Raw genomic sequence first — 14,894 nt, 5'->3', positions numbered from 1 at the left:
CAAAGTATTGAAAACAGATTCCTCAAGTTGCATGAGGAAAACCAGGCTTTTCACAACCAAGTGAAAACTTGGTCCTGTGGTTTAGAGGGAGGATACTGAGAGCAAAAGATAAGGAAATACATCACAGAATTCTCCACATGGTCACATTGAACAAGATCACATAATTACCTACTAACTAACACATTAGGTTAGCAAACTTTTTTTGAGCAACTGCTAAATCAGAGCTGCTATTATAGGTGTTAGGGCTACTAAGTTATTGATTTTAAAATCTCGTTCAAAGGGACAACCAAAAAAATGATAAATGCTGTAGCAGAGGTACTTATAAAATGTTATTGGAACCCAGAGAATTGAGGGATTAATTCTGCATGGGAGAAATGGAGAAGGAGTCACAGAGAAGGTGGTATCTGAGGACTTCTAGGTTGAGAAGGTAGTAGAAGGTATTTCAGGAAACAGAATTCATTTCCAAAGCTCCAGAAATAACCAGGCATATGACATATGTGAGAGGCTATGAATTCCTTGAACAGGAATCAGTTCCTGGGTAACAAGGATACTGATTAGAAAGGTAGATGGAGGCTACATTATAGAGCTTGATATGACATACTGAGAAGGAGTTGCATGCGTGTATGGAAGCGTGTGTTTCAACCCTGAATTAACCCACAAAGCAGCTTCTAAGAGTTTGAGTTTTAAGCTGTGGGCCTTTGGTAGTCATTAAAAGATTGTAATGAGGGAGGAAGATGATCAGATATAAGTTTAGAAAGGTCTCTCTGACAGTGGTATAGAAGATGGCCTGGCGTGGAAACTGATGGAAGCAGAAGGATGTGATTAAAATGACCTCTGATGGACAATAGATTGCAGGAGGCAGGTGTGGGGGGGGGAGTGAGGCAAGGAAGGGGGGTGTGGAGGCCACAACCCTCACCTGTCACCTCTGTCTTTCACCCTCCGTGTCCTTCTTCACCTTTGTTCCCATTCCCTTCCCCGGCCCCCCACCTCTGCATTCCCCTTCCTTCCTCTCCCTTTCTCTTAATCTGCCTTCTTTATTCCTTTGTCTATTCTATTTCTCTTGTTTCAACATCCTCCTTTCTCTTCTATCCTTGTATTCAGTAACATCTTCTAAAATTCTTGTTTCTTTCAGAAGAGCTCTTCCAGTCCCCTTCATACAATAGCCATCACTCATTTCTTAATCCAGAGAATCTCTCTCCCCTTTCTCTTGTCTCAGCACTCACACCATATATCCCGTTACCTGATCTAGTAAGAGACCACCTACATCAATGAGGGAGGCACTCCCTATAGCTGTTCACCCACCCAGCAGTCAACACCACATGCTTTTTGAATATTGACTGTTAGCAAAGATGGGCACTGCAGCGTAGAAATAAATTATAAGATACATATTTATACTTCTGGAGTTTAGAGTTGAATTATGGAGGGAAAAACATAGACACATGAAAAGTTAATTGACATTATGATGTGTTCACTCTTGCATGAAAAATGATTGGTACAAAAATGTATTAGAGATTCGAGGAAGGGAGGGTGTCTTTAGAGCAGGAGACTACACAGAGGAGAGTGATTACCATTTATTATCCCAGACACTGTTCTGGGAAACTTATGTGTTATTTTACTTAATCCTCTAGACAATTCTATAAAGAAAACATTTTTTTAAACATCTTTATTGGAGTATAATTGCTTTACAATGGTGTGTTAGTTTCTGCTTTATAACAAAGTGAATCAGTGATACATATACATATATCCCCATATCTCTTCCCTCTTGCGTCTCCATCCCTCCCACTCTCCCTATCCCACCCCTCTAGGTGGTCACAAAGCACCGAGCTGATCTCCCTGTGCTATGTGGCTGCTTCCCACTAGCTATCTATTTTACATTTGGTAGTGTATATATGTCCATGCCACTCTCTCACTTTGTCTCAGCTTACCATTCCCCCTCCCCGCATCCTCAAGTCCATTCTCTACGTCTACGCCTTTATTCCTGTCCTGCCCCTAGGTTCTTCATGACCATTTTTTTTTTGTAAGAAAACATTTTTATTCCCACCTTACAAATGTGAAAACTGAGATTCAGAGAGATTAAGTATTTCCTCAGGGTCAAATCTCAAGGAAATAGAAATTTGACTGCAGGTCTGTTGGACCCCAAGTGTCTTCCCATCACTATATTACACTGAATCTTTGAAAGCCAGGGTGCATGTGTTTCTGGATGGCTTTAAGATATCTCATGAATGTATATTCCAGCAGCAGCTAGTGAACTCTCCAGAGACAAGGCCATTTAATCAGAACTGATATTATGATATTATCAATGTCCATCATCTAGACCTGGACATATCAATTTGAGTCCCTGAGAACTAATGCATCTCTGTCTGTGGTTTGTGTTCTTTACGTGTATGGAGAAGACACCACGGAATCAGGGAACCTCACATGGGTGTCGGAATTTGTCTTCCTGGGGCTCCTACACACTCAGGAGCTCCATCTTTTCTTGTTTCTGGTGTTCCTGTTTGTCTACACCACCAGTGTCATAGGAAACCTCCTCATCATGATCATGGTGAGCTCTGATTCCCGGCTCCACACACCCATGTGTTTTCTACTCTGAAACCTGGCTGTCATAGACCTCTGCTATTCCCCAGTCACTTCCCCAAAGATGCTGGTGAATTTCCTCACTGAGAAGAAGACCATTTCCTACCAGGGTTGCATAGCTCAGGTCTTCTTCTTTCACTTTCTGGGAGGTGCCATGGTTTTCTTCCTTTCAGTAATGGCCTATGACCGTCTTGTTGCCATCTCCCAGCCCCTCCAGTATGTCACCATCATGAACATTCAGCTCTGTGTGGGGTTGGTGGTGGCTAGCTGTGTGGGAGGCTTCATACATTCCATTTACCAACTGGCTCTGATGCTCCCCCTGCCTTTCTGTGGCCCCAATGTCCTAGATAATTTCTACTGTGATGTTCCACAGGTACTGAGACTCACCTGCACTGACACTTCTGTCTTAGAGTTCCTCATGCAATAGTGGGTTGATGGATGTCATCAGGTTCCTTTTTCTCCTGATCTCCTCAGTCATCCTGGTGATGCTGAGGTCCCACTCGGGGCAGGTGAGGAGGAAGGCAGCTTCTATCTGCACCACCCACATTGTCGTGGTGTCTATGGTCTCTGTTCCAAGCACTTACCTCTATGCCCGGCCCTTCACCTCCTTCTCCGTGGACGAGGCTGTGTCCATCAGCCACAGGGTCATGACCCCCATGCTCAACCCCATGATCTACACCCTGAGGAACCAGGAGATGCAGGCAGCAGTGAAGATATTAAGGAGGCATCCGGTGGGTGAGTCACTTCTCTTAGGCTTTGTTTTCCATTCGTAAAGTGTAGAGTGAGCTGCTGTATCTGCCCTGTTCATTACTTGTGGATGTGTTGTGAGGGTTATCATAGAGGTGAATGCATAGTGAACCTAAGTAACCTACTCGGGTCTTTAGGAAAATGGATAATATCCTTATTTTTGTTTTTGATGGTGATTTGAACACTCCTATGACAATGAGATATGTGGTCATGGAAACATTCTGGAAACCCACACCCTCCTTTCTGCCTTCTTGGTGGATAGTTTCCTCTTAGGATGATAGCTTTTCCCCAGAAGAGTAGTTCTGTTTTCTGTGTTTTGACCTCTTTTCCCAGTACCCTATTTTGGTGTGAGTCTGGATTGTTGGAAACTGCACAATATTTAGAATCTTAAGCCTTAAATTAGAGACCCTAACCCATCACTTAACAAACGAATGACATTGAATGGGACACCTGGCCTCTCTTGGCCTCATGACATCTTCCTCAACACATTTGTTAAAATTGATATCTGACCCAAGCCTCCCAGCTTTATTGCTAGAACCAAATCCAAAAAATTGTGAGAAAATATTGAGAGAACAGTATAACTATATTTTATCTAATTTTCAAATTTGAAATCATCATGAATGTTCAGTTTTTTTGCTTTACAATTTAATAAGGTATAATAATTATAACAAGCAAAAGATTATATGTAAAATGCCTCTAAGTTATAAAAGACTATATTACATTGTATGAACATTCATGTATACATTACTCAGTTCAAGAACCAGAAGTTACCAATAACTTATAGCTACCTATAGGTGCTCTCAATCACATCACTTCTCCCCAGATGAAACCACTTTCTTGAATTTGGTGTTTATCATTCCATTGCTTATAAAAACAATTTCATCACATTTTAACATAATCAGTATATTGTTTTGCTTTATTGAGCTTTATACAAATAAAATACTGCACATAATATTCTGAAATTTGCTTTTTTTCACTCAACATTATGTTTCTAAATGCCCATATTGTTTTGTTTGGCTGAAGTTCATTCATTTGCACTGCTGTGTGATATTCCATTGTGAGACAAAGCTTATTTGGATTGTTCCCAGATTCTGCTCTTTTGAATATTCTTCTACTTGTCTCCAGTTGTTATGTTGAGGAGCTATAGGTTATATACCTTGAGATGGAATTGCTGACTCATGAGATCTTCAAAGATTTACCTTTACATAGTAGCGCCAAATTGTTTTCCAAAGTTGTTGTACCAAATTACATGGTCATCAGCAGCGCTGAAGTGTTCCCGTTGATTCACATCCTCCTAACAGTTGATATTGTCAGACGTTAATTTTTGCCACTTGAGTAAAAAATGGTATTTCACTGTAGTCTTGATTTGCATTTCTCTAACATTGTTTTCCATATTTTTATTGCCTTCAGGTTTCCCATGAATGCCTTTTGTTTGCTTTTCTACTGGCTTTTCCTTTTTAATATAGGAGTTCTTATATAATTTGGTTACTGGTCTATTGTCAGTATTTATTATAATACTATCTATATTTATTATAATTCCTGCTCCCAGTTTATAGTTTGTCTCCTTTATTTTTGGTATTAGTTTTCATGTAGTCAGGTTTATCAATCTTTCATTTTAGTATTAGTTTTATTGAGATCTAATTTTTAAAAATTGCTTCTTACTCAGAGGACAGAAATACATTTTTTCTTCTCTCAAAGGATGTTAATTATATAAACTTTTCTTCTGTTTCCTATGTCTTTTTGGGTTTTTTCTCATTCATTTTTCTATTTATTTTGTTTTTCCCGTTTGTGTTAGTAGCCATCTTTAAACTCCTTTTGATCCTTGGCTATCTACATTTAAGAGCAAGGCAATAAAATACTAATTGGTACCTTGATGTATTGAAGCTTTTAGACTTTACCTTAGGGGTTCTGGAGGAAATCAGCTGTTTACTGGAGGGCCTCCAAATGCCAATACCTTGAGGTCTATTTTTCTAGAGTTGTTGTTTCCGCAAAGAAAAATCTTGATTTCCTGTCTTTGGCTTAGATGCTCAAATTTTGCGCTGGGGTGGGGAGAGTAATGATCCTCAGTACCTCTTTATTTTTTTTTTTTTTAATTTTTTATTTTTATTTTTTAAACATCTTTATTGAAGTATAATTGCTTTACAATGGTGTGTTAGTTTCTGCTTTATAACAAAGTGAATCAGTTATACATATACATATGTTCCCATATCTCTTCCCTCTTGCATCTCCCTCCCTCCCACCCTCCCTATCCCACCCCTCTAGGTGGTCACAAAGCACCGAGCTGATCTCCCTGTGCTATACAGCTGCTTCCCACTAGCTATCTATTTTACATTTGGTAGTGTATATATGTCCATGACACTCTCTCACCCTGTCACATCTCACCCCTCCCACTCCCCATATCCTCAAGTCCATTCTCTAGTAGGTCTGTGTCTTTATTCCCGTCTTGCCACTAGGTTCTTCATGACCTTTTTTTTTTTCCCCTTAGATTCCATATATATGTGTTAGCATACTGTATTTCTTTTTCTCTTTCTGACTTACTTCCTTCTGTATGACAGACTCTAACTCCATCCACCTCATTACAAATACCTCCATTTCATTTCTTTTTATGGCTGAGTAATATTCCATTGTATATATGTGCCACATCTTCTTTATCCATTCATCCGATGATGGACCTCAGTACCTCTTTAGATAGAGAAATTCCTACTGAGCACCTTCTCTTAATTACATTACTCACATCTGAGTTCATGACCTCCGCTGTTAGAAGAGTTTTCCTGCATTAGACAGACATTGCATTCCTGTCAGTGCTCTCTTGCCTCTGGTCCATCATGTTCATCCCCGTTTCCAGGTGCTTTATAAGAAGATAGCCTTGTTCTTGTGTGTCTACCCAAAGCCATTCCCAACCACCTCCCCCTTGCTTGTCCCCTATCATAAGTGTTCACTTTCCCAGAACACTTAGAAGCCAGGAGTGCTCATGTGTTCATGTGATCCGGTTCATGTGATCACAACAAACAGTGTGTTAGCCTAGGAGATTCTGGGAAGGATTTCTCCTCCAGGAATAGAGGCAAGAGATGCAGAAGGAGAAAGAAACTGCCCTCCACCCATTTCCTAACCACCAGCCTTTGAATGAGATGTGTGAGGGCATACACCATAAGGAAGCATGGAGGCCATCTCGGTTCATGAGGGAGAGGCCAAGGGCACCACAGACTCACTGAATCAGGGTCTTGATATCACTGAGCCATGGGTCCTTGTTGGATCGTCGGTTTTCACACTCTGATTTTTCTTAATTACCTATTTATCCTCCTCCTTCTGTTCTTAGCTCCCATCTCCTTTTCCCTTTCTCCTCTAGCTCTTCACCCTCCTCACATCTTTAATGATTTTGAAGCTGGGATGGGCTGGGTCACGAACACAGAACACTTATAAGCCCTTAACTGCCCTCATGAAGTCTCTTCTGAAACAGGATAGGGTATGAATAAATAGAAGAGCTGCACCACTATGTTCATCCTCTCAACTCTCCCATCTCTCCTCCTCCCTGCTGCCAGAGAGGCCTGCATCTGTAGGTCATTCTTCTGCATAACGTCCTCCACTGGCTTCTCACCTCCCTCAAGGTAAAACTTAAGTGTATGAACCTGGTCTCTTAACACTATTCACAGTGATCCCTGCCTCCTCTCTACCCTAATGTCGCTTCACTTCCCCTGTGCTCCAACCTTGTCAAGGTCCTGAGGGTTCTTGGAGTGTATGCTGTGCCAGTTCATCCCTGGACCTCTGTTCTTCCTGTCAGAAACACACTTTCCCTCCTTTGTCTGCCTAACACACTTGAACTTTACCTCTGTTTAAATGTCACGTCCTCTCCGAAGTCTTCCTTCTCTCCCAGTCATGGTTAGCTGCTCAGCCTTTTAACCATTGGCCATTCCGCTAGTAGAGGTATCTCCTCTCTGAAGTTCCTTTATGTGTTCCTGGGTCTGTTTTTTGCATCAACCTGTGAGTTCCTTGAGAGGAGAATGGATTTCTTATTTTTGTATCCACAACATTGTGCCTTGAGTTGTACCCAACCTGCCTTTTACTGCTCTCCTATTCTTAAAAAAGGATAATTTTCAGTTATGCTAACAAATAGATTGCCAAATATTTCCCAGCAAAGATGGGTTTATTCAGGATCAGCAGAGAATTACAATTCAGGGTCTGCACCCATAGTAAGCCACGTGCAAGTCCCCAGTGGGAAGGGAACTTCTTTCTTTAGAGAGAAAAAGGAAGGTGGCAGGCTGTAGTAAAAAAAGAGCCCATGGATTTTCTTTGGCTGAGTCCTTGCCAGGAAAGAAGTAGAGTCTTTCTTTTTCCTGTTGGGCTCTGCTATTGTCACAAGGTTTGAGAGAGCTCCCCCTTCTGGTCTCTCAACTCTATTTAATTGAAGTTTCTGTTTATTAATTTTTACGCATTTATTGAGTGTTCACAATGGCCCAAGTACCATAACTCCAAAACAATAAGCCACATTGTAATCAATTTCTAAAACAGATAACTCATCCACAATCATGCTCTGAGGAATCAACTTTGGGGTTGAAATGTGTTTACAAACATTTATGTGACTTGAGAGGAGAAATATATAAAGTAGAAGATATAATGGCTTTCTTATTGAAAACCAAATCAGAATTATAATTAATTAGTCCAGGTAATTTAATTAGTTATTGTTAATAATGTTACAGTTAGTGACATCTGACAGTCAAGGAGATTGATAAGACCTAGTCCCTTCCCCAGCATCAACCCAGGCTATTTTAATGAGTGGTTGGTTTTTAAGTGGAATAAAGCTCTAAATATTGGGAAGAATTCATGTTTTTGAAATCTATATCTCTTGTATTTGGACGAAACCAGAGCTTCAGATAGTGTTTTTCTATGTTCTTGCTAAGTATAAATATTTGTAACAAAATAACTCAGATCATCCTGGAAATCTCATGTAGAAAGGAAAGCTACTGCACACCAAGATTAGAAATTCCAATTCTGACTGGTTCATCATAATAAGAAAATATATGCACTTCCTGTACTAGTCCTTGTATGAAAGGAAGGATCTTACTGAGTAATAATTCATATATAAAGGGTACTAGAATGTTATAGATGGTGCAATAGAATTGGATATGGATGGGGAATCAATCTTGGGATCCGGTTGACAAAATAAAAGACAGATTCATAGGTTTTGTTTCCAATGTAGTATACAAATATTTTCCCACCTATAATGTTGTCCAAGTCAAGGTCAATTAATTCTTTTTAAAAAAGTAAACTATTAAACCAGTTGCCTTGATGATGCTGTGAGAAAGAACTGTTCATTCTGCTGACAAGAGCAGTGAAACTCAAAGTCAGTGGTTCTCAAACTGTGGCCCCAGATGAGCAACATCAGCATCACCTGAAAACTTGTTAGAAATGTGAATTCTCAGGCTCCACCCAAACCTACTAAATCAAAAATTCTGCGTGGGAGTTTCTGAGTTTTAACATTCCCTCCAGGTGATTCTAATGCATGTTTAAGTGTGTGAACCACTGGTCTATGAAATGGATCCTTCCAAAAATCCCAGAAATTTGAGAGATTCTGGCCTTTCTAATCTTGATCTCCTAATCTTACATGTCATGAATCTCTACAATTTTCATTGTCATTGGTGGGTTTTTGTTTTGTTGTTTTTTGTGTTGTTGTTTTTTAAATTTTTGTTTGTTTGCTTGCTTTTTGCCCTCAAGGCAGACCTTTCAAATAGTAAGTGTTATTTTTTGTTGTTGTGTTGTTTTTTGTTTTTGGAGTTTTCATATAGAATTATTTTATTTGCACTTAAGTAGATGCATTAACAGAAGGTAGTTTGGTTATAGTCTCCATGTGTTAAATTATTTGCTCATGCGTTAATTCAATTAATATTCATTAAGCTTCCTATATGTTCCAGGTATTCTTTTTTTGGGGGGAAGGGAGTTTGTAATTTTTTTAATTTTATTTTTTATACAATTTTTAAAGGTTACACTCCCTTTACAGTTATTACAAAATGTTGGCTATATTCCTCGTGTTGTACAATACATCCCTGTAGCCTATCTTACACCCAATAGTTTGTACCTCCCACTCCCCATCTCTATATCACCCTTCACCCCCTTCCCACTGATAACCACTAGTTTGTTCTCTATTTCTGTGAATCTGCTTCTTTTTTTGCTTTATTCACTAATTTATTATACTTTTTTAGATTGCACATATAAGTGATATCATATAGCATTTGTCTTTCTCTGTCTGACTTATTTCACTCAGCGTAATGCCCTCGAAGTCCATCCATGTTACTGCAAATGGTAAAATTTTATTCTTTTTTATGGCTGATTAGTATTCTGTCATATCTAAATACTGCATCTTTATCCATTCATCTGTTGATGGGCACTTAGGTTGCTTTCATACTTTGGCAATTGTAAATAATGCTGCTAGGAACATTGGGGTGCATGTATTTTTTTCAAATTAGTGCTTTTGTTTATTTCCGGATATACACCTAAGGGTGGAATTGCTTGGTCATATGATAGTTCTATTCTTAGTTTTTTGAGAAACCCGCATACTGTTTTCCACGTGGCTGCACCAATTTACAGTCCCAACAGTGTACAAGGGCTCCCTTTTCTCCACATTCTGGCCAACATTTGTTATTTGTGTTCTTTTTGATGATAACCATTCTGACAGGTGTGAGGTAATGTCTCATTGTGGTTTTGATTTGCATTTCCATGATGATTAGCATTGCTGAGAATCTTTTCATGTACGTGTTGGTCATCTGCATTTCCTCTTTGGAAAAATATCTATTAAGTTCTGCCAATTTTTAATTGGTTTTTTTGTTTTATTGATGTTGAGTTGTACGAGCTGTTTATATATGTTGGCTATTAACCCATTATTGGTCCTATCATTTGCAAATATTTTCTCCCATTCAGTAGGTTGTCTTTTCCTTTTATCAAGGATTTCCTTTGCTCTACAAAAGCTGTTAAGTTTAATTAGGTCCCATTTGTTTATTTTTGCTTTTATTTTCTTTACTTTAGGAGACATATCTCAAAAAATATTGTGGCAATTTATGTGAAAGAGTGTTCTGCCTATGTTATAGTATACAATTGTACATTTATGTCTTTAATCCATTTTGTGTTTATTTTTCTATATAGTGTTAGAGAATATTCTAATTTCATTCTTTTATATGTAGCTGTCCAGTTTTCCCAGCACCAATTATTGAAGAGCCTGTCTTTCCTCCATTGTATTGCCTCCTTTGTTGGAGATTAATTGACTATAAGTGCATGGGTTTATTTCTGGCTGTCTATCTTGTTCCATTGATCTGTGTGTCTGTTTTTGTGCCCATACCATTCTGTATTGATTACTATAGCTTTGTAGTATAGTCTGGAGTCAGAGCGCATAACTCCTCCAACCCTGATCTTCATTCTCAAGATTGTTTTGGCTATTCGGGGTCTTCTGTGGTTCCATACAAATTTTTAAATTATTTGTTCTAGTACTGTGAAAAATGCCGTTGGTATTTTGATAGGGGTTGCATTGAATCTGTAGGTTGCCTTGGGGAGTATGGTCAAATAGCAAGTGTTTCTGAAAGACTTAGAAACTTTTTAACAACTCCAATTGTTCCCTTGTCCCCAGCAAGACTCATTCCAGCTCTGCTTCCTGTGCCCAGTCCAATAATTTCTCCCTAAGGATATCCCTTTGTCCCCAGGGTCATGTCAATGAGTTGTGTGTGTGAGGTATGGGCAGAGATCAGGAAGCTGTGAAGCTGCATAGAGAGGACCTCCCAGAAAGATGTAAGACCTGAACTCTCTTCCCCCATTCGGGGCTGAAGGAAGGTGAGAGCCTGAGGGTTTCCACACTTCCGGATAGGTCAATGGTAGCTAGGTTCTTGAAAACACCTGCTGGAGGCTGGAGAGAATAAACAAGTGACATAGACTTGATGGTACTAAGTTTAAAGTTGGAGGAGAGCCTCGGGAAGTAATTGAGGGGATGTGCTTTTAAGCAGCTGCTTTAGGTTGCATGTAAAACCCAGTAATTTTAACAACCACTTATAGATCTGGCCTTATGAGATAGGGAGCATAGGATAAGTAAATTCACTTAAAAATTCTCCACATAATCAATTACCTCCTTCATACATTAACTTGACAATATTTACTGAGCATGTGCTGTATCAGAGCGGCTGTTCCAAGTTCTGGGGTTGCCAAGATATTGAAATTACGATGTAGTAAGTTGAGGAGAGAAGCTGAAAAAATGAATGATGATAAACCTATAGCAGAGTATGTTTTCGATGTTTAAGAACACTGAAAAATGGGGAATTTGTTCTGTATGGGAGAAATGGTGACAGGAATGACAGAGAGGGTGATGTTTGTGTGGGCCTTTTCTAGGGTTGAGAAGGTATGAACAGAATTCCAGGGAACCAACATGGAAATACATAAATATGGAGCGTGTTTAAGACTTTAATCCATTAAAGAGCTAGTGGTTCATCAGAGGCGGAGATACCGATTAGAAAGGCAGATGGAGCTTACGTTTTACAGCCCTGTATGACATGCTGTGTTGCATGCACGTGTATGTGTATCCACCCTGACTTGATCCACAAAGTATTGGCTGTGGCTCCTAAGGGGCTCTGGTGAGCATCACTACAAGGATAGAAGTGAGAGGGGAATGTGATCATTTCAGCATTTAGAAAGGTCTCATGGACTGCTGTGTAGAAAGTGGACTGGAGTGAAAACAAATTGAAGTGAAAAATAAGACGGGAGTGATCTCTCAGACATAGAGAATAAATGTATGGATGCCAAGGGGGGTGGGATGAATTGGGAGATTGGGATTGAAATATATACACTGCTGTGTATAAAATAGATAACTGGTGGGAACCTACTGTGTAGCACAGGAAACTCTACTTGGTGCTCTGTGGTGACCTAGATGGGAGGGAAATCCAGGAAAGAGGGGATATGTGTATACGTATGGCTGATTCACTTTGCTGTACAGTGGAAACTAACACAACATTGTAAAGCAACTGTACTCCAATAAAAATTAATTTAAAAAATAAGGGAGTGGTCTCTGATAGATAATGGATTGCATGAGGTCAGGGTGGGAGATGAGCCGAGGTGGGGGGAGTGGGGAGGGCACTTAACCCTCACCTGTCACCTCTATCTCTCAACCTCTATGTCCTTCTTCACCTTTGTTCCCATTCCCTCCCCTGCCCACCATCTTTCCATCTCTTCTTCCTTCACTCATTCTATTCCCTCATTTTTCTTCCTTATAATTTCCTTCCTCCCTTTAATTCTTCATCTATTTCCATTTCTTCTCCTTCAATATTTTTTTCTTTTCTACTCTTGGATTCAATAACATCTTCTGAAATTGCTGTCCTTTCAGAAGAGCTCTAAGTCTCCTTCAAACAATATACTCATCATCTATTTCTTCACTAATGATAGTTACCCCTCTGCCTTTTGTCTCCACCTCTGATCTGGGGAGCCTCACCTAGTAAGGGACCACCTACTGTGAAGGATGGAAAGAAATGGAATGCCCCAGGTGTCCAGCTGTGCCCAGAGGCTCCCCTGCATGGACCTGCACACACAATAGCTTTTCACCCACTCCCCAGTTAACACCAGCTATTTATTAAATATTAACTATGAGCAAGGATGGGTACTGTAGGGCACAAATAAATTATGAATCAAGACATGTCTGTAGCACATCATGAATTGTGGAGGAAAAATATAGACACATGAAAAGTTCATTAACATTATGATGTGCTAACTGTTGCATGAAAAATAATTGTTACAAAAATGTATTAGAGACTGGAAAGGGGAGGAGGTCTTTAGAGCAGGAGACTACACAGAGGAGAGTGATTACCATTTATTATTCCAGGCACTGTTCTAGGAACCTTATGTGTTATTTTATTTAATCCCCTAGACAATTTCTATAAAGAAAACATTTTTCTTATAGATGTGGAAACTGAGATTCAGAGAGATTAAGTAACTAGCTCAAGGCCAAATCTCAAGGAAATAGAGGCTTTGAAATTTGACTGCAGGTCCGTTGGACTCCAAGAGCCTTCCCACCACTATATGACACTGAATCTCTGAAAGGCAGGTCGCATGTGTCTCTGGATGGCTTTAAGATATCTCAAGAATGTGTATTCCAGCACCAACTAGTGAACTCTCCAGAGACAAGGTCATTTCATCAGAACTGGTATTATGATCTGCCCATAAATTTCCATCACCTAGACTTGGACACTGAAAGCACTAAATGGGCAAGTAGTGACTTCATGCATCTCTTTCTGTGGTTTGTGTTTTTTAGGTGTATAGAGAAGACACCATGGAATCACCAGGGAACCTCACGTGAGTATCAGAATTTGTCTTCCTGGGGCTCCCACAGACTCAGGAGCTCCAGCTCTTCTTGTTTCTGGTGTTCCTGTTTGTCTCCACCTCCACTGTCATGGGAAACCTCCTCATCATGGTCACAGTGACCTTTGATTCCCACTCCAAACACCCATGTATTTTCTGCTCTGAAATCTGGCTTTGTTAGAGTTCTGTTTCTCCACAGTCACTGCCCCAAAGATGCTGGCGGACCTCCTCGCTGAGAAGAAGACCATCTCCTATCAGGGCTGCATGGCCCAGATCTTCTCCTTCCACTTTGTGGGAGGGTCCATGGTCTTCTTCCTCTCACTTATGGCCTATGATCGCCTTGTTGCCATCTCCCGGCCCCTCCACTATGTCACCATCATGAACACTCAGATCTGTGTGGGGCTGGTGGTGACTAGCTGAGTGGGAGGCTTCATCCATTCCATTTCCCAACTGGCTCTGATGCTTCCCCTGCCTTTCTGTGGCCCCAATGTCCTAGATAATTTCTACTGTGATGTTCCACAAGTGCTGAGACTTGCCAGCACGGACACTTCCCTCCTGGAGTTCCTTATAATTTCCAATAGTGGGGTGCTGGTCCTCATCTGGTTCCTCCTTCTCCTGACCTCCTACTCAGCCATCCTGGTGATCCTGAGGTCTCATTCAGGGCAAGTGAGGAGGAAGGCAGCTTCTACCTGCACCACTCACATCGTCGTGGTGTCCATGGTCTTTGTTCCAAGCATTTACCTCTACACCCAGCCCTTTACCTCCTTCTCCGTGGACAAGGCTGTGTCCATTAGCCAAACTGTCATGACCCCCATGCTCAACCCCATGATCTACACCCTGAGAAACAAGGAGATGCAGGCAGCAGTGAAAAGATTAAGGAGGTACCAGCTGGTTTATAAAAGGGAGTGACAGTGGGTGGATCACTTCTCTTTGGCTTTGTTTTCCATTTATAAGGTGGAGTGACAGCCACTGTTTACGTCTTCATAGCTTTGGAAATGTTGTGAAGTTCATCTTAGAACTTAATAATTTTGGAATTAAGCAACTCAGTTTTTTAGGAAAAAGGAAAATATCCTTATTTTTTGTGTGTGATGGTTGATTTGAGCACTCCTATGACAGTAAGATATGTTCCCTTGGAAATATGTTGGAAAGCCACACCCTCCTTTCTGCCTCTGGTGGACAGTTTCCCCTTAGGATGACAGCATTTCCCCAGAAGAGCAGTTCTGTTTTCTACCTTTTGATCTCTTTTCCCGATAACCCTT

General features: G+C 40.3%; 1 protein-coding gene and 1 pseudogene across 1 annotated transcript; both read left to right on the top strand.

Moving 5' to 3' along the window:
- Positions 1 to 837: 837 nt before the first annotated feature.
- LOC133080771 (olfactory receptor 4D2-like) lies at positions 838 to 6,783 on the top strand (annotated as a pseudogene).
- A 6,823-nt stretch (positions 6,784 to 13,606) lies between these two features.
- On the top strand, positions 13,607 to 14,544 carry LOC133079945 (olfactory receptor 4D2). Its single transcript, XM_061175694.1, is given in 2 exon segments — positions 13,607 to 13,766; positions 13,769 to 14,544. Coding segments are annotated over 2 exon segments (936 nt in total).
- The last annotated feature ends 350 nt before the right edge of the window (positions 14,545 to 14,894 follow it).

The sequence above is a fragment of the Eubalaena glacialis genome, chromosome 19 (genome assembly GCF_028564815.1).
Source record: "Eubalaena glacialis isolate mEubGla1 chromosome 19, mEubGla1.1.hap2.+ XY, whole genome shotgun sequence".
Taxonomy (NCBI): domain Eukaryota; kingdom Metazoa; phylum Chordata; class Mammalia; order Artiodactyla; family Balaenidae; genus Eubalaena; species Eubalaena glacialis.
This window is presented reverse-complemented; position numbering and strand designations above follow the sequence as displayed.